We start from the raw sequence: 20,618 nt of genomic DNA, 5'->3' as shown, positions 1-20,618 counted from the left end.
GTTCTAAACTGTCTTGAGAAACTAAAACTTAAATTGCCAGGGCCAGGTGGGATTGTTCCTACAATCCAGCTCTGTACCAGAGGACTAGAAAGTAGCTAATGCAATTCTGATTTTCAAAAGGGGATCAGCAGAGGGGATCTAGGAAACTACAGGCTGGTTAGCTTAACTTTGGTGCCGGGTAAATTGATGGAAAGCATACTTATGGACAAAATTGTTGTTTTTAACAATTATTGGGAGGACGGAGAGGGGAGAGGAGAGGAGGGTGGACTCTGCCAGTTTCCCTGACCTTGCCCAAACAATGCTAGCTGTCTCTCCTCTGCCTCCACATTCCTTCCTTGGCTGAGGGAGTTTTTATGTAGCCCTGAACCCAGAAGGTTTGCAGCTTGCTTACAGCTTGTTTTTGCTTGATGCTAGCAAACCCTGTTCCACCTGTGCCTTCTACCTGATTGCTTGACTTACTTTCCCCTGTCGCTTGGAACCAGAAAGCTCTTGTGAGAGGGAAGATTTCTGGAGCCCTTGGGAGCATAAAAGGAAGAAGTCACGCCAGTATCTTATCCAACGGTGTGGCCAACAGACTGCCTATAGGTGGTTGCTGAAGCCAGCCACCAAAGGGGGCCAGCCTTTGGTGCCGGGCCTGTGGTGTGGGACTGAGGTCTGGAGGGGAGGTTATATTAAGGAGGGGTTGGAGGTCTGGGTTATTAAAGTTAGTTAGTCCTCTTTTTAATGGGTTGTGCTAGGCCTTTGCTGACTTGTGGTTGGACTCTCTTGGGAAGGGTGATGTGTGGGGTGCATCCAGCAGTGGTGGGTATAGAAGAATTGGTGCTGGCAGAGCAGCTGGCCATTACAGGGGAAGGGAAACTAGTAATTTAGTAACTGTTTTGCTTCCGGATGCCCTTTCAGCTCTCAGGCCTCGATGAGCAGTTCAAACAAACCTCAGAGCCTAGCCATGCTCCTCTGCAATGCCAGGTCGGTGAGGAATAAGACCATAATCATCCATGACTTGCTCATGGATGAGGGAGCCAACCTGGAATGTTTAACTAAGACCTGGATGGAGGTGGCTAGTGGCCCAGTGTGGGCCCAGCTTCTCCCACCAGGCTACTCTTTGGTGGAGCAGGCTAGGGGAAATGGAGCGGGGGTGGAGTGGCTCTGGTCCATAAGAATACCATCTCCCTTACCAGGGCCCCTGTGAGACAGTCGACTTATATTGAGTGTGTATTTTTGAGGCTGGGAACTAGGGATATATTAAGGATTCTTTTGGTGTACCGTCCACCCCGCTGCCCAACTGACTCCCTAACTGAGCTGATGGAGTTGGTCTCAGAGTTGGTGTTGGAGTCACCCAGATGTTTAGTGCTGGTGCACTTCGATATCCGCTCTAAGGCTGACTTGTCTGGTGGGGCTAAGAAATTCATAGGGGCCATGACAACTATGGGTCAATCCCAATTAGTTACAGGACCAACTCATGTTGCCAGCCACACACACGATTTGGTCTTTTATTCAGATCAGGGGGGTGTTCCTTGGGTGGGGGATCCTGTGACTGTCATGGATGAACCACTACCTAGTTAAGATTGGTTTCACGGCCACAACCCAGGCCTGTTGGGCATCAACAGAATCACTGGCAGCACCAACATTGAAACCCTCTAAGGCTTTTTGGAATTGTACTGGATCCAGCAGCCTTCTCGGGTGGACTATTAAGATGGTCCACCCGAGAAAGCTGCTGGATCCAGTAGGATTCCAAAAAGCCTTGGAGGGTTTCAGTGTTGGTGCTGCCAGTGATTCTGTCAATGCCCTGGTGGGAACCTGGTAAAGGGAACTCACCAGGGCAGTAGGCACGACCGCTCCTAAATGTACCTTCCAACTGGCTTTACAAGTGGCCTCTTGGTATACAGAAGAGTTGTGGCATCTGTAGCAGCGAGTCAACTGGAATGCAAGTGGAGGAGAACTTGGCTTGAATTTGACACAACACAGCATAGAGCCCATTTGAAGGTTTATGTGGATATGGTGCATTCAGCAAATAAAAAATTATGGTCTGTGCATATTGCTTCTACAGGTTCGCGTTCAGCAGAGTTGTCCCGGGTTGTGAGGAGTTTGATTCAGGCTCCTTCCATTTCAAACCAGTCCCCGGAGGCTATGTTCTATTGTAACATTTTAAATGGGTTCTTTGCGGATAAAAGCTCTAGTATTCGGGCCGACTTGGACTCAGCTATTTTTGCAGAGGGATTACGTGGTTTCCATCAATCCCTCTTGCCATTTTAGATTGGATCAGTTTCAATCTGTGATTCCTGAGGACGTGGCCAAGTTATGGGGGGCAGTGCAGCCTACCACCTGTTCTCTGGATCCTTGCCCAACTTAGCTGCTTTTGTCTAGAAGGGAGACTATTGGAGATGGCTTAGTTAATATCATTAACTCATCCCTGAGGAAGGGTAGGATGCCTCCTTGTTTGAAGGATGCAATGATTAGACCACTTCTTAAGAAGCCTTCCCTAGATCCCGCAGTGATGAGTAGTTATAGGCCGGTCTCTGCTCTCCCATGGTTGGGCAAGGTGACTGAGAGAGTGGTGGCTAACCAGCTCCAGGCAGTTTTGAAGGAAATTGATTATCTAGACCCATTTCAAACTGGCTTTAGGGCGGGCTGTGGGGTTGAGTCTGCCTTGGTCAGCCTGATGGATGACTTTCATCAGGGAATCAACAGAGAGAGTGTGTTGGTTCTTTTGGATCTCTCAGCGGCTTTTGGATAACATCAACCATTATATCCTTCTGGATTGCCTGGAGAAGTTGGGGATAGAAGGTACTGCTTTGCAGCGATTCCGCTCCTATCTCTCAGGCAGATTCCAGATGACAGTTGGTGACAGTTGCTCTTTGAAATGGAAGCTGTTAAATTGAGTCCCTCTGGGCTCTATTCTGTCACCAATGCTTTTTAACATCTACATGAAACTGCTGGCTGAAGTCATCAGGAGAATCGATGCAGTGGTGCAGGGTGTTATCAGTATGCTGATGACACCCAAATCTATTTCTCCTTATCTCCATAATCAGGAAATGGCATTCACTCCCTAAATGCCTACGGGCAGTAATGGGCTAGATCAGGGAAAACAAATTGAAGCTGAATCCAAGCAAGATGGAAGTGCTCATTGTGGGGGATTGGAATTTGAGGGATGAGTTGGAGCCTCCTGTGCTGGATGGGGTTACACTCCCCAAGAAGGAATAGGTATGCAGCTTGGGAGAGCTCTTGAATCCAGGCCTCACCTTGGTATCTCAAGTGGAGGCTATAGCCAGGAGCGCTTTCCATCAGTTTCGGCTGATTCAACAGCTGTGTCCATTCCTTGAAGAGAACGATCTCAAAACCATGGTGCATCAGCTGGTAACCTCCAGGCTTGACTATTGCAATGCACTTTATGTGGGGCTGCCTTTGTACATAGTTCAGAAACTTCAGTTAGTTCAAAATGAGGCAGCCAGACTGGTGTCTGGGGTAACCTGGAGAGACCATAACATGCCTGTTCTTAAACAGTTGCATTGGCTGCCAATATGTTTCCGGGCAAAATACAAAGTGCTGCTTATCACCTTTAAAGCCCTGATTGGCTTAGGTCTGGGTTACCTTTGAGAGCGCCTTCTCCTGTATGATCTCCATTGCATGTTGAGGTAATCTGGGGAGGTCCGTCTCCAGTTACCACCGGTATGTCTGGTGGCTACTCAGAACCAGGTCTTCTCTGTAGCTGCTTCTGGCCTGTAGAATGCACTCCCAGCAGATATCCGTAGTTTGGGCTCGTTGTTGGCCCTAAAGAGAGCCCTAAAAACTTACTTGTTTGGCCTGGCCTTCTAAGGTTTTTTAATTGTTCTTAAGTATTTTAATTGGTTTTAAATGGCTCTGAACTATTTTAAATTTGTTTTTATATTATTTTAAGCAGTTTGTCTTAAATGCTGTTAGTTTTTGTTTTTGTTTTTTTACTTCTTGTGCATCACCCAGAGCCTTTGGATGAGGCAGTATAAAAATGTAATAAATAAATAAAATAAAGGTATAGAAGAACAGGCCTAACTGAAGGAGAACCAGCATAGCTTCTGCAAAGGCAAGTCTTGCCTCACTAACCATTTGGTGTTCTTTGAGAGTGTCAACAGGGATGTAGATAAAGTTGATCCAGTTGACATTGTATCCTTGGACTTACAAAAAGCTTTTGACAAAGTTCCCCCAAAAGGCTCTTGAGTAACCCTAGCAGTCATAAGATAAGGGGACAGGTTCATGTGTGGATCGGTAACTGGTTGAAGGACAAGAAACAGAGGGTAGGAATAAATGGACAGTTTTCACAATGGAGGGAAGTGTAGTTGCCCAAGGATCTGTACTAGGACCAGTGCTCTTTAACTTGTTCCATAAATGATATAGAAGTTGGGGTAGGCAGCAAAGTGGCCAAATTTGCAGATGACACTAAACTGTTTAGGGTAATGAGATCCAAAACAAATTGTGAAGAGCTCCAAAAGGATCTTTCCAAACTGGGTAAGTGGGTGACAAAATGGAAAATGCAGTTCAGTGTAAGCAAGTATAAAGTGATACATATTGGGGCAAAACTTCCCATTTTCTCTGATGGGGTCTGAGCTGTCAGTGACTGACGGGGGGGTTGATCTTGGGGTCGTGGTGGACAGCTCGTTGAAGTGTGCAGCAACTGTGAAAAAGGCAAATTCCATGTTAGGGATTATTAGGAAGGGGATTAAAAATAAACCACAAGGCTCTGCTGTCGCCAGGAGTTGACACCAACTCGACGGCACACTTTACCTTTATACAAATCTATGGTGCAACCACATTTGGAGTTCTGTGTACAGTTCTGGTCACCGTTATCTTAAGAAATACATTGTAGAACTGGAAAACATGCAGAAGAGGACAACCAAGATGATCAGGGGCTTGGACCAACTTCTTATGAGCTGCTTTTTAGTTTCAAAAAGAGGCAACTACAGGGAAACATGGCAGAGGTGTGTAAAATTATGCATGGAGTAGAAAGAGTGGATAGAGATACATTTTTCTCCCTCTTTTTATAACAGTAGAACCAGGAGTCATCCCATCAAACTGAAGGCCGAGAATTTTAGCACCAACAAAAAGAAGTACTATTCCACACCACGCTACTAGCTTGGATGGCTTTAAAAGGGACTTAGACAAATTCACAGAGCACTGGTCTATCAATGGCTACTAGTCGGGTGGCTGTGGGCCACCTCAGAGGCAAGATGCCTAAATACCAGTTTCAGTGGAGCAACAGCAAGAGAGAGGGCATGCCCTCACCTCTTGCCTATGGGCTTCAGAGGCATCTGGTGGGCCACTGTGTGAAACAGGATGCTGGACTGGATGGACCTTGGGCCTGATCCAGCCGGGCTGTTCTTGTGTTTTCTGCAGGCACAAATGACAATCTGCACTGTGCACATGAGGACTTTGAAGAACTATGAGCAGAAGGATAAAATGTATTCCTGCTGTTCTGTGAACACAATTGCTTTTGGAAGACTTATTTTTATTTATTTCTTACAAATCTATACTGCCCCATACAAAAAGGTCCCTGGGCAGTTCACAATCTAAAAACCATTAAAACATTGACACGATTAAAACAATTTAAAAATGCCAATAATAACTCTAAAACCCGAAGCTTTAAAACTATAGACTAAATGCCTGGCTAAAGAGGTATTTTTTTCAGGTCCTTAAAAACTTTCAGAGAAGGGGAAACTCGAATTTCATTAGGAAGTGTGTTCCAGAGTCCCTGGGCAACTCTTTAAAAAGGCTATTTTTAAAATGCCTAGCAGAGAGAGAGAGAGAGAGAGAGATTGATTGATTTTTGCACTTCTGTGAAAACTATGTCGGCCAAGCCATCCCATGCATGTTTACTCAAAGATAACTTCTTGCATTGCACTACTACCATAAACTGGGAGTTGTGTTTCTTTCTGAGAAACGTGTTGAATAAGGAAGATACAGCCTGTTTTCTATAAACCCTAGTGGACCATTAAAAGGTTTTATCTTATTATTATTATTTTCTATGTAAGCTACTCTGAGAACTTTTTTGTAATTGAAAAGCAGTATATAGATAATAGTAGTAAGTCGTTCATAAGATAACATCTTCTTCACCATGAGAGCCCCATCGCTTGTTAAGATCATCTAGTGCTTATGGAAGACTAATTATGGAAAATAGCAACAGCATCCTCTCCTATATATCTATATCTATATTTATATATGTGGTTTTAAACCATGATGACTTTCACCCCTTCAGGGTCAAGGAAGGTAGGGGATTTCCCTTTGCAGTTATATAAAGATTCCATTTCTGCTTTTACAATAGTGGGAAGAAATAGAAATGTGGGGCTAGTAGCCTGCTGTACACTCAGATTCAAATGTTGCCTCGAAGCACTAACTTCACTTTTTGTTGAGGCAAAAAGCAGTGTGTTTCCTTTGTCTCAAAAAGAGGTACATTTGTATGTGGAGTTAGCGTTTGTATTGAAAAGAGGAAGACACAAATTTTTATAAAAGAAAAACGCTCCATATTGTTTAAGATTTGTATATTAGCATAAAATTAAAGCATTGGGTTGTGGTTGCATAGCACAGAAGCAGCCAGACATACTGATATAACCTGTGGCTCTGAAATGTATCACATGGCTCCTTGATTTTCTGCAAGGATCAAAGGTGGCTCTTTCACAGAGGTGGCTTTGGTGTGTTACAGGAGGACATCTCAGAATAAATTTGCATTAGATTAAAAAGGCCTCCTACTTAGCTTCATAAAAGCAAAAGAAAAATGGACGCCTACAGCGAATACCTTCCTTACATGTTTCAGACTCTGCATACAATTGACAGCTTGACTGAATAAGAAGGTTGACTCTTTAATCATTAGGCTTTTTTTCCCTAAAATGGTAATTAGTCTCAAGATGAGAATTTCAGAAGCTGTCATAAAGGAATTCCAGTGAAAACCTTTCATGTCTATGTTGTCTATTGCTATATATCACACAACTACCATCTGAGTAGGCCTCAGTTTTGCCTGTGTATTCACTTTTTACTATACTACTTTGATATTTTAGAAAGAAGAAAGAGCAGGAGGAAAATCCTTAAACATTAGACATTACTTTAAAAAGCAGTAGGACTGATTTTCATTTTTATGCTAGTGGGAAAGTACTGTCCTGCTTTATATTTTTTATTGTGTTGGTATGTTAGTGACACAAGTCAGAAGCTCATGTAAATCAGATATTTCTTTTTCACAGTAATTTTAATATTATATGTAGACTCAATAAACATGCCTAGACCTTGTAAAGAACACAACTTGAACTGGTGGTTCAGGTATATGAACGGTGGCAGCTTCCATGGTCAACACAGCAGCATGCAAAAATCCATAGAGCACTGGCATATTTGAAATACTGGCATAATTTGATCATGCAAATGCCAGATATGATGAGCATTCATAAATATATAAATATATAAATAAAAAGATAGAACTGTGTGAAAATCAGCCCTGACCATTGGCCTGGGGTTTTGAGAGCTACTTAGGTACTCAAGTATCTACTAAAGAACTTCTTAGATATTGCTGTTTAGTCTCCACTGGGCATTATGTTAGTTAGTATATTGCCCCCTGCCCTTGTATTTAGAATTGTGTAATCGGAACATTCAATTCCAAGCTCCATTTAATAATTTCAGTATCAAGTGGAGGTGCTACCTGGCCTTAGATAAAATTATAAAGCATATTATGAGCCTGATTAAATTCACCAATATGACGATAGAATTTGATTATATTTGGAACTTCCGAAGCACTGATAGCATCAGGACCAAACCTTTTGAATATGCTGTGTCTTAACTGAATATATTGCCAAGCACCATCCGATCTTAGACTATATTCATGTTGTATAAGGTGGAATGGTTTAAAAACAGAAGCAGGGATATTAATTGAGATAGAAAAAATATATTACTATTAGCCCAATTCTACCAACAGACAGGTATTCCAGCAAGTGTTATTTGGGGATTACCCCATAATGTGGACTCCTCATGTGCAAATCGACAAGTCTGAAAATGGAGCAGTATATTTTTCCAAGCAGATCTTGCAGCCACAGTAAATGAACTATACCAAGTAGAATGTTTCAAGTACCTAGAACCTAATGTGGCTTCGCCAAAAAGAGGTACCAATTGTTGGGCCTCAACTTTTGCCCATAATGGAGCCTCACAAATTTCATCCAGCTTTCTCGAATACTAAGCTTGAGAAATAAGAAAGGAATTGTGATACATCTGGAAATTAGCCAAATTAAAACCACCTTTCTTTAAAGACAATTGCAATTTCTTGTAAGAAATTCTAGATTGCTTATTTCCCCCATAAAAAAGATACTTGCCCTGTTTTATATTCTTGTTTGAAATATACAGCACTTGCCAGTTCCGAAGACAGAATTCAAGCCAAAATAAATATGTATATAGCAGTTTGCCTGTTGTATAAAACAAAATTATTCCAGCCTTAGAAATTTTCACATGCAATAATACTCACACATTATCAGCAATAACTATATGGAATAATACTAACTATTTGAGATACATTTTTAAAGTCCCCAAGTCCCAATGTTTTGTTGCCAACCTCTTTTGTGTACAATGAAACCTTTATTTTGCCTGGTGGTAATCTTAATTGGATTGAGCATGACTTGACAAGATTCACTTGGGTGATACTGGAAGAAGTAAATTATTTAAGCCTAGATGAACTAAGATATTATATAAACAACATAAGAATCCCTTAGTTCCAGGACTTTCAGCTAAGAGGTTTCATTCGTAACTAATGCAAGAGATGCAGATACAAGACATCCAGTTTCTGGATGAGGTTGCACTCCCCTTGTAGGAGCAAGTACACAGCTTGGGAACATTGCTCAACCCGGCTCTGCTTTTGGAAGCTCAGGTGGAGGCGGTGGCCAGGGGTGCCTTTGCATGGCTTCGGCTAGTGCACCAGCTGCATCCCTTTCTCGAGAAGGCAGATGTGGCCACAGTTACGCATACCTTAGTTACGTCACGGCTGGATTACTGTAATGCACTCTACGTGTGGTTCTCCTTGAAGAATATTCAGAAACTACAGCTAGTACAAAATGCAGTAGCTAGGATTTTATCTGGAGCTGCCCACTAGGGTGACATCATGCCCATTTTGAAAGAGTTACACTGGTTACCATTTTGTTTCTGGGTCCAATTCAGGGTGCTGGTTTTGACCTTTAAAGCCCTTAATGGTTTGGGCTCTGGATACCTAAGGGACCCCCTGCTCCCAAGGGTTGCTCCCGCTTGACGAGGTCATCTGAGGGGGCTCTGCTCCAGGTGCTGACAATGAGGGAGGCTCAGCTGTTGTGCATGCGGGACAGGGCCTTCTCTGTTGTTGCCCCCAGGCTCTGGAATGCTTTCCTGGTGGCTACTCGCTCCTTGGTCTCCAATACAGTTTTTAGAAGGCGTTTAAAATCTTGGCTTTTTACCCAAGCGTTTTACAATTGTTTCTACTGCTGCTTCTTTGTATTTTGTATGGTTATTTTATGCTTGGATTTTAAAACTTTTTAGTCAGATCTATGTTTTTATATTTTAGTTAATATTTTAATTATGTATTTTTATAGTCTTGTTTTAATTTTTATGTGAACCACCTTGGGATTGTTTTCATGAAAGGCGGTATATAAATTTAACAATCAATCAATCAATCAATCAATCAATATAAATAAATAAATAAATAAATAAATTAAATGGAGTTTTATGGACCTGAAAATACTCGAAGAAATACCAAAAATACGAAAGGAATTTTAAAAGTATGTACTATGACTGGTATCCATTACAAAGCACATGTGCTAGAGGAAGGGTAGATTTTTGTGAATCTCCCCTTCCCTATGAAGTGAATATATCTTCCTGAGGGTCATACAGCCTCAGGGACATGTTTTCGGGAGTCACATTTGGCTCCAGATGGAAGGGGAGATTGACAAATAATTGCCTCATCCATAGTTGACAATAAACTTAAAACAGCCCTGGATCCTGACTTACCATAGTTGAATTTTCAGTTAGTATCACTCTGACTAATATATGCCGTCTTTCATTTTTGAGAATTTTCCAACAGGTTCGGTTCAAGCAAAAATAAGTTTTGGAAGCTTAAATTTATGTTTGCAAAAAGTCCAAATCATGCAGTGGCTTTTGACCAATGTTGAAAATGTATGCTAGACAAATTAATACAGTTTGGTCAACATTATTTGCTTTCTGTGAAGATCGTCTTTCTAAGGTGTAATGCGTAAATTGCAGAAAAAGCAAGTAGATCCAAACTGAGTCTGAATTAGAGCAGACAAAAGCAGTTAATATATTTGTCCTATAGCTTTGCCAAGGCTTTCCCCCCTCAACCCCTTTTCTAGCCCTGGGTATTTCATGAACTGATTGTCAATCATAATAACTTCAGGGTGGTCTTCTAAATGGATGGCCTTGACTAGCATGTAGCTGTTAGATTAATTTTTATTTGTGACCTAGTTGAACTGACTTTAGATAAGTAACATAAAACCCTCAGTGCTGTTATATACAGTTTTCTGATTTTAAAAAAAATGTTGCCGTATATTCCAGAAAGGCTAAAATAGCTTCCGTGTGACTTCAAATCAGCCGTTCTGTATTTTCATACTTGAAGAATCAAATTAATATATGAACATTTTTAAAGGGTAAATAGTTACCCAAACAAACATCAGCAAACATAGTCAGTTTGTTAATGGAACTATTCTGGAATGCTGGAGGAATGTCCCGAGACTACTTTTTGGCTTCTGTGAGGAATTAGCACAACTGGAATGAACAGTCTATTATAATGTCAATTTATGCCAAGCTTTGATCTGGAAACAAAGGCTTGAGATAGGAATATGGTATAATCATTTTTATGTAAGGGTTATTGGGGTACAGGAAATGAAAAAATAGCTAGGCAATTGATAAAGGCAATAAAACCTTAACTAGCCATTTAAATCAGAGACTCATGAAGAGGTGTTTTTAGCTAAAGGTCTGAATTACGATCAAATCAGCTTAAGGCTTGCCAAAGAGAGGACCTAGAGTGCAGAGTTCAGATTTAGGAGGGAGGAGAGAGGGAGAGAGATTATTAGTATACCTTCTTCCAGTTCCATAGGAGTGTCTGTCACCCTTGCAGGATGGGGAACACTGGGGTCGTCATTCCCAGGGGCCAAGCAGAAGGACAGGGTAAATTAGAGGCAAGCCTGCCACTTGGAAGCCAGAGAACCAGGAAAGTGGCTGATTCCAGGGAAAATCCAAGGGTGGTCACTTCTCTAAGGCAGCCAAGAGTAGTGCGTGGTTTGGATCAAGAGTTATAAGGGTTATAACCTATAAAGCCCTAAATGGCTTAGGCCCTGGGTATTTAAGAGAACGTCTTCTTTATTTTGAGCCCCATTGCCCACTGAGATAATCCAGAGAGGTTTGTCTCCAGTTGCCATTGGCTTGTCTGGTGGCCACACAGGGATGGGCCTTCTCTGTTGCTGCCCCGAGACTGTGCAATGTGCTCCCTACTGAAATACAAGCCTCCCTATCTCTGACAACTTTAAAAAAGCACTTGAAGACTTACCTCTTCACCCAAGCTTTTTAATCTGTCTCCAGTTTTTAATGGTTTTGATTTTTTTTTATTTCCTGTGTTTTTACCTGTGTTATGTCACTGTAAATTGCCCAGAGACGAAAGTTTGGGGTGGTGTACAAATTTGAGAGTAAGAGAGAGAGAGCGCTCCAAACCCGGAGCTGGAAGTGAAGCTGGAGCAATGGCCATGGTAGATGTAATTGCCAGAGCCAAAGCATACACAGATGGTGGATCCAAAGAAGGAGCGCACCATTGAGTGGATCTAGGGTTAAAATGGGCAAAAATATGTCTCCTGGTTGCAGGGGATGATATCTGTGGTTAACAAAAGAATACATGCTGTATGATTCAGTCATGGGTGTGTGCAATCTTGAAGGCAATAGAGTGAAATGGTTTGAAAAACCTGTATGGGATAGACTAAATGGGTGAGCTCAAAGCTTATCTTGTGGGTCAGGAAGACTTTCCAAGTATGGAAACTGGAATGCTTTTCATGCTAAGGAGTTTGTTCCCTGGTCCCTGTCCGCCCATTAATGCTGCAATAGTGAGGTGGCAGTGATACAGTCTTATCTGTGCTCCTTTTGAGGTGATTAGTTTGACTAATCCTTTGTGCCAACAACAAAAGGAGTTGACTACTCTTTTGAGAAATAGTCCTTTTCCTTAACTCGTGTCTTACTCAGCCAGCACCCTTCTCTGTGTTGCAGAATAGAGAGGGACATGGGGGTACCTTTCAGTCTCATGTCATACTTGGAAAAAAGGAAAGATTGTTCTGTTGAGTCAGTATCCACTGCTGGTGACAAGAGCCATGTGGTTTTCTTGGTAGAATACAGGAGTGGTTTGCCATTGCCTTTCTCCCACGCAGTATGAGATTATGCCTTTGCTTATGTCACTGAAGTGAGCATCTGCCTCCAGCACCTTCCTATATCAGTGCTGCCCGATATCAGTGACTAAGGGTGTGCACGGAACCGCACAGCTGCGGTCCGGCACTGTGGAGGAGGTCCCTTTAAGGGCGGGAGGGTTTACTTACCCCTCCCGCTGCTTTGCCCCCTCCAGCGCCTGTAGTTCTTGTAGAAATTGGGGCAGCAGGATACCTCCCCGCCGCCCCTTCTTGCTCTGCAATACAAAGGCTGAAAGAAGTCTTCTGCACACGCGCACGCGGCGCAGCGCAAAAGCTTCACATCTACCCGATGCGATGGGTAGACCGGTCTCCGACCGCCGGAGGCCCGGTCTACCCGCCGGGACGAGGCCGGGTAGACCGGGCCTCCGGCGGGCGGAGGCCCAGTCTACCCGTTGCGTCGGTGAAGTTCGCACGCCGCGTGCGCGTGCGCAGAAGACTTCTTTCAGCCTTTGCATTGCAGAGCAAGAAGGGGCGGCGGGGAGGTATCCTGCCACCCCAATTTCTACAAGAACTACGGGCGCTGGAGGGGGCAAAGCGGCGGGAGGGGTAAGTAAACCCTCCCCGCCCTTAAGGGGACCCCCTCCACCCGGACCGGCCAGGTCCGAACCGGTCCGGACGGTCCAGAGGCCTTCACAATGGCCTCCGGACCAGTCGGGACCCACCCCTATCGGTGACTACAAATATATATTTACGAGGCACAGTCTGGGAAGCACACCAGTGGAGTTTTGAACTAACAACCTCTTGCTCCCTAGGCAAGCTGCTTCCCCACTGTGCCACCGTAGCTGATTGTCATACTTAACCTGGGGTAAAATTGTCCCATGCTGCTTGTGCTAAGTGGCTAACTGAGAATTTGCCGAATATGGGCATGTGACTTGTGCTCCCATGAGTCCAGGTAGCCAAGATGGGGACTTCAAGCCTGCTGTTCCAAATCATATAGAGGTGTGCTGGTTGTAGCCCCTGAACAGGCTGTTCTCATAACTTCTCAATGTCTGGGGAGTTTTGATTATAGTGGTAAATTGAAACACCAAAATAATGTTTAAACTCTTCCTTTTAACCATATGATAATTGGGTCCCATGTTTGTTTGTTTATCATATTTTTATATCACCTGATATGTGCATCTCTAGGCGGCGTACAAAATTTAAAATATTTAAAAGTCAACACAGATTAAAATACACGAGACACGATAAAAACAATAGTATAAAACAGTTATTAAAACAAATAACTAAAATTCTAATTAAAAGCTTGCTAGAACAGGAGAGGCTTGAGGATCTTCCTGAAAACAAACAGAGAAGGAGATGCTCTTATTTCAGCAGGGAACATATTCCAAAGACCTGCGGCAGCCATAGAGAAAGCCTGGTCCTGGGTCACCACCAAACAAGCTGGTGGCAACCATAACTGGACCTCTCCAGAAGATCGTAACAGACAGCAGGATTCATGACAAAGGAGGCACTCTCTTAAATAGCCTGGACCCAAACCATTAAGGGTTTTATAGGTAATAACCTTCATAGTTAGTAACCATGTTGCTTGCTTGCCAACAATATTGTGAATCTAAAATCTTCATCTACTTTCTACTATCATGTTTTTAAATACTCTGATTTTAGCACATGAACAAAATAAAAGTGTAGTGCAAACAACTAGCTAGGAGTGACCAACACCTTTTGAGAACCATCACTGGAAGGTCAAAATGTAGTCCATGAAATTGGAAGAACATTGAGTTCTTGGAGATTGGGAAACTTGTTTCTTCAGATTCGTTTTTCTGTCATACATAGGCAGATTAAATATATTTTCAGACATTCAGTTAACCTATTGAGGGAGAAATAAGGATTGTGTATGACTACCATGTTCATCTCAAGGTCTGAATAGACTCTACGCACATACAAGTTGTGCATACATAGACTCTCTTATGTGATCAGACATGCTGCAAGTGGCAGTGTCCCTGACTCTGCATACAGAACCTATGTGTGTATATAGGGGGGGGGGGTTGCATAAAGATTGGTTTAGATCTCAGGAGACCAGGAGAGGTGACGTTGTCAATTCTCCCCTTCTCCATGTTAATTGAAAAGTGCTTGAGAGTTGGTCATTTGGTTGTCCCTTCCTCAACTTAATTGGTAAGGCCATAGGCAAGAAATGTCATATTAGGCCTTAAAGTGCCATCAAGTCGATGTCAACTCCTGGCAACCACAAAGCCCTGTGGTTTTTCTTTGGTAGAATACAGGAGGGATTTACCATTACCATCTCCCGTGCAGTATGAGATGATGCCTTTCAGCATCTTCCTATATCGCTGCTGCCTGATATATGTGTTTTCCCATAGTCTGGGAAACATACCAGTGGGGATTCGAACCAGCAACCTCTGGCTTGCTATTCAAGTCATTTCCCCGCTGTGCCATTGGGTGGCTCATATTAGGCCATAGCTAGAACTATTTGTTCAGATATTTGTGGAACATTGTATTATTTATTTATTTATTACGTTTTATATCCCGCTCTTCCTCCAAGAAGCCCAGAGCAGTGTACTACATACTTACGTTTCTCCTCACAACAACTCTGTGAAGTAGGTTAGGCTGAGAGAGAAGTGACTGGCCCAGAGTCACCCAGCAAGTCTCATGGCTGAATGGGGATTGGAACTCGGGTCTCCCCGGTCCTAGTCCAGCACTCTAACCACTATGCCACACTGGCTCTGTGCAGTGCACAGTGTGTAGTGCAGGTCAGAAACTCATTATGCAAAACATAAAATGCTCAGTTTATGACTATGATTGCAACATTATATACAAGGGATGCACAACTCAAATATCCTGATGGACTAGAACTAACTAAGACATGGTGTGCAGGGCCCAAGGTCAATTTTCAGTGCATTATTACGTTAAAATTAACTATTAACAATATTAATGAGGGCAATTACTAGTTACTTGTTGATCTTTTTCTCCTGGCAAGTGACCCACAATTGTAGCCAAGGATAGTGGCCAAAAGTTAGGTCCTGTCCTTGCTGAGTCAGTGGGGCACCTGAAGTGCATACCAGTCTTAAAGAAATGCCAAGCCCTCTTCCTAAATCATATGTAATTTCCTCTGTGCTGTGTATAACACCACATAAATTTCCTGGATCTTATGACAATAAATGAAAGTGGTTTTGAGCTCCTCCCTGCCACCCACACTGCCCATTTCCTTCTTCCTCCTGTACCTTTATTATTTTATAAGTATTTATAACTATATGTTTTCTGTGGTGTGGGACTATTTTGCCTCAACTAGATTACAAGTGTACAAGCTAAATATTCTATTTTTTTCATTAAATTTTTAAACTTAACCCATCATTGATCATGTGCACCAATTTTCTCACCAGATAAGTGTGATTATACAAAAATAAATATGATATGAAAATGTGATCAATAAAAAGCACTGTTGATGCTAAGCAAAATCCTTTTTTCTATGTGTAAACACATGTAATCCAAAAATTTGGTTGGCCTTGAGTTTATTGAAAGAACATCTAAACCACATTTTCAGACTATTTTCAAAATGATTGACTTTTTGTAGCCCACACTTTAGATCTTATTTTAATATTTATTTATTTATTTATTTGATTGATTGATTTCTATTCTACCCTTCCAAAAATGGCTCAGGGCGGTTCACACAGAAAAATAACAAATAAATAAGATAAACAAAATGGATCCTTGTCACCAAAGGGCTCACAGTCTAAAAAAAAACATCAGGTAGACACCAGCAACAGTCACTGGAGGTACTGTGCTGGGGGTGGAGAGGGCCAGTTACTCTCCCCCTGCTAAATAGAGAATCACCACATTAAAAAGTGCCTCTTTGCCAAGTTAGCAGGGGATCATGTTTAATAGATCATGTTTTAGATCTCATTTTAATATGATTAAACACATTTCTTGTCAATCCAACATTCAGTGGCAATCATTTAAACCATAGTGTTAAAACTAGTACTACAGTATATTTGTATTTTTTAAAATTACAGCAATATTAAAGCATATTTCCAATAGTATCTTCATAAATTGTAAGAACTCGTGGTCTTTATATTAAGCAGGAAACAGATAGTAAAAGAACTAGCATGAACTGGTCTTCTCATGTCTTGCAAAAGTGTTTATTGATCTCTGGTCACCTTCATTTTTTACTGTTATATTTATGAACTGCAGAGAAGAATCTGCTTTCCTATAAAGGATCAGGAAATATCTTGCTATGAGCTAGAAAGGCAGGACTGGCATCCAGGCCAAGAAAACAGTGGTACTACATGATAAGTCGCAGTTTCCCAATTAGATCCCAACTTAAACATGGAGAGGCAAATTTTGACACTCTCCCATTACTGTGGAAGTGCTTTGTGCCATACGAAAATGGCTGTGCCACTCTCAGGGGCATATTTCTGTGTGTCACAAAGTGCTTTGGGAGTAAGCGAAGGTCATTAAAATTCTCCCTCCCTGCCCACCCCTCCCCCACGGAATTGCCCTTGCTGAGTTAGTCATAGACATCAGAAACACTGCCACTTTCTTAGTCTCAATGTCAGCCAGGATTCGTCAAATGATTTTCTTTAAGTTGACACTTAAATTGGGGCAGCTTAGGCTCTAGGAAGAATGTTGCTACCTTTTTGTTGTTGTTCTTTGCTTATGAGCTATCCAGTCTTGAACATTTGGGCCAGGATCAAAGAACCATGCAACTGGGGGAGAGCTGAGACTTGTGTTTCTAAAATAGTAAACCATTATGCTACATGTTAAACAACATTTAAAACAGGGGTGAGGTCTTTCAGAAGTGGTTTGCATGATGGCATTGAGGTCTTCTGTTCGAAGAAAATGGTAAAAAATTTCACTGGGTATACTCAAGCCCTTGGGTGTACTCAAGTAGCTCTTTGGTTCCCAGCTTTGTGCTAGCCTATCAGCTGCAATATTCTCTAATACAATACTGGCACAACATTTGGTTCACCCTGTCTTCAATATTTGTTTGTTAGGCTAGCAAATCTTAGAACCAATCTGAACGTTTTTGTGCACCCCAGCTATAAATTGATTTATTTGAAAGCAAATGCCATTAATTACAGTAGAACTAACTTCTAAGTAAGTGTGATTAGGATTGTAGCCTTAAAGAAATATGCTGCTTAACTGACGTAAGTAAATATAGGATTTTTAGCAGAGTAATGAGCAAAGACCAATGGTTTTGTTTTACAAAAAATTGCTTTAATAAAATTCTTCTGTAATCTTGTTTCTAAATTTGTTGCTGAATAGAGTGCTGATACTATACCGTTTAATGTCACTGTGCAGTGATGTATTTTTAGTTCAATTTAGTATCCTTTATATCATTTGAAGTTGGACAATATAAGCTTGCTATGAGAGCTTCACAGTCAACAATACAATATTTTTCTCTTTTGTGACATATTTGGCCCACTTAATAGTTCTCCTGCTATCTGAAAATGAATCCAGATTTTCATTATTTCACAGAGATATATATGTATTTGGGATACGTTTAGCTTTCACTGTCTTCTTTGTAATAACTACTATGTTTCACCAGTGTGCTGTGTAACAACAATGTCCATTATTCTGGCCCTACCAAGAGCAGCCACCAATGTGGAATAGAGATGGGGACATTCCGTCATTAGGAAATTCATATGTTGTAGTTGGGTTATGGAGAAGGAGGAGGGAACTAGACACACAACTGCAGACCAGATTTTGCTTCTCTTGGGTGGAAACTAGATGATACTGGCTGACATCCAAACTAGCGCTGCACTGGTAATCATACAAGAGGGAGAAGAGCAATTTTAACCAATTTCTCCTTCCCTTTAAAGCCCAAAGTGCCTCCTGAAAACATGTCCCTGAGGGTCATGCAGCCCTAGGGGACATGTTTTCAGGAGGCACAGTGGGCTGCAGAGGGGAGGGGAGATAGGTGAAAGTTAGCCTTTCCCCTTTGTGCAATGGCACAGCATTACTCTGGAAGTCAGCATTGTTGCACTAGAGCAGTGCTAGCAACTATATACACACAGTTGCTGCTGAAAATAGCAGCTGTGTGTCCAGGTCCCTCCTTCATCTCTCTAGGTCTGTTACAACATATGTATTATATCCTAATTTACGAGGACATTATTGGGTGTAGTGAAGATTATTGGGTGTAGTGAAGAAGGCTCCCACTTTTCCTGAGTTATATACTCACACAGAAATATATGGAGACACCATGACATGCTGATAAGGAGAATGGGAATTTTATGTGTGCCATCCATATTCTCATCCGGCCCGTCCTCTGACATTGATACAAGCGTGAGATCCAAAGCATGAGTAAATTGTGTTAGGAAGGAAAGGGTGGATGAAGATATGGGAAGTAGACACTGACCTCCCATTTCCTCCTACAGCCCGTTATGCTGTCATGTACATGCATATGCAGGAAGAGGAGAAACAGGGCTCTGTTGTGAATCCTCCGTGCATGTATTATTCTGAATTGTGCCCAAACTATGTATTTCACCCCCCACACACACACACATTGTTTCCTAACAATCTATACAATTAGTGTAATTTTTTATTAATGTGTTTATAAAGAAGCATAGGGAGCTTGGCCACAGCCAGAGGACAAAGTCCTCCAGCGGCTCCCCTGCCCACTAGGCTTTACAATCATGTACGTGAACCAAGCCATGTCCCCTGCACCTGACGTCTGATTAAATGGGGCGGGGCCAGTGCCAAGGTCGGAGCCTGTCATCCCTGACAAAGCTTACCTCTCACCCCCACCCCCAGTCAGCAATTCATGGAATCACTGATTGGGAGCTCCTTTCCCTACCTTCTTGAGGAGGCAGGGAAAGAAGCTCCCAGTCAGCAATTCCAGGAACCACTGACTGGGGAAGGGAAACTGCTTGGACTGACAGGCCCCAAACTCAGCATTGGCCCCGACCCCAGATGCAGGACATCAGATGCAGGGGGTGTGGCCACTGCCGGGAGAGAGTCCATTCACCCATCCCTCCCCAGTCAGCATTTCATTGAAATGTTTCATTGAAATGCTAACTGACTGGGCTTTTCCCTCAACCACAGCCAGCTTTTCAGTGAAACACTGACTGGGGGGAAGAGGAGTGTGTGCCTCCTGCTCTCAGCCAACAAGCGCTTTGTTTGCCATCTGAGTGTGGGAGGGGTCAAGGGCGTTCCCTGACAGAGGGCGAGAGGTATCCTGGTGGCCATGGGATGATCATCCCCCCCTTACTCCATGGTTCCCACACCCCGGTGTTTATGAAACTGGTTAAATTTGATAGCTTTGATGAGTTTTTAATGGAAAGGATTGGGAAGTTAAACCATTAATTTATTTTTGTCAGTGTAGGTTTATTTACTAATGTGAATTTACTGTGCTCGTATGAAAAGATGAATGCTGCACTGGCTTACTCTGGTATCATTTTTCTTCCTTAATATTTGTTCCTTAAGGAAATTGGCTAAAAAACGGAAAGAGACATTGAGTAGCACACGACAGGAAATGACAGTGATGGTGAACTCAATGGATAAAAGCTACACCGAACAAGGCACCAACTGTGACGAGGCTTTCTCTTTCATGGACACACACAATCTAAATGGGAGATGTAAGTTTAAAATGCATGTGGATACAGCAATCACTTTTATTTTGTAGGGCAGGTGGGAGGGGAGACTGAAATTGTTCTTAAAATACTTCTCATTACCCTATCAATTCCATTGGCAGCTTATTGACTCAGGGAAAATCCATGGGATCCAGCATCTCACACTGAGCAGCATATTGCAGCATGTATTCTAGTGAGAAAAATAGGGTTCTTTAAAAATAATAAAGATAATTTTGCATTTCTGTCTTTCATTTTCTTTCGCGTAAAAAGCACAGGAATCAGTACAGCAGGTGTTGGATGCATTTCCTCATTTATTTTTACAATGCTGAAAGCTTTATTGCTTTTATACTGCCTGCATGTCCCTATATTCATTTTATCCATTTTTTAAAAAGTCATAATGTATTTGGATGGCGGCCACTGAATCAATCATAACACCAATTAATGTTACAGCTGATATATTTCAGCATTCTTAGTGTTAGAGAATGCATGGAATTTGTAATTGTTTGGGACATGTATCCAGTAATTTCTTTACAACAAAAGAGTCAAAAAATAATTACTGATGAAATGTTATACATTATTGTTATCTAATTGAATTGTATCACCTTTCCAGCCCTGAGGGCAGGGCTAGAACAAATGGTTTAACTTACAAGAAAGTAGACTTAGGCTAGACATTAGGTGAAAT

The 20,618-nt window shown here is 42.1% G+C and overlaps 1 protein-coding gene across 13 annotated transcripts in view; it reads left to right on the top strand.

Moving 5' to 3' along the window:
* The window catches only part of PTPRM (protein tyrosine phosphatase receptor type M), a 665,945-nt gene that overhangs the window by 501,981 nt on the left and 143,346 nt on the right, over nt 1-20,618 (top strand). For all 13 annotated transcript variants that reach the window (XM_053243122.1, XM_053243114.1, XM_053243112.1 and 10 more), the window contains one exon: nt 19,791-19,942. In XM_053243122.1, coding sequence (XP_053099097.1) covers nt 19,791-19,942 — 152 coding nt within the window. The remainder of the gene's footprint in view (nt 1-19,790; nt 19,943-20,618) is intronic.

The sequence above is a fragment of the Hemicordylus capensis genome, chromosome 4 (genome assembly GCF_027244095.1).
Source record: "Hemicordylus capensis ecotype Gifberg chromosome 4, rHemCap1.1.pri, whole genome shotgun sequence".
Taxonomy (NCBI): Eukaryota; Metazoa; Chordata; class Lepidosauria; order Squamata; family Cordylidae; genus Hemicordylus; species Hemicordylus capensis.
The sequence above is the reverse complement of the archived record's forward strand: the minus strand, read 5'-3'. Positions and strand labels throughout refer to the sequence as shown.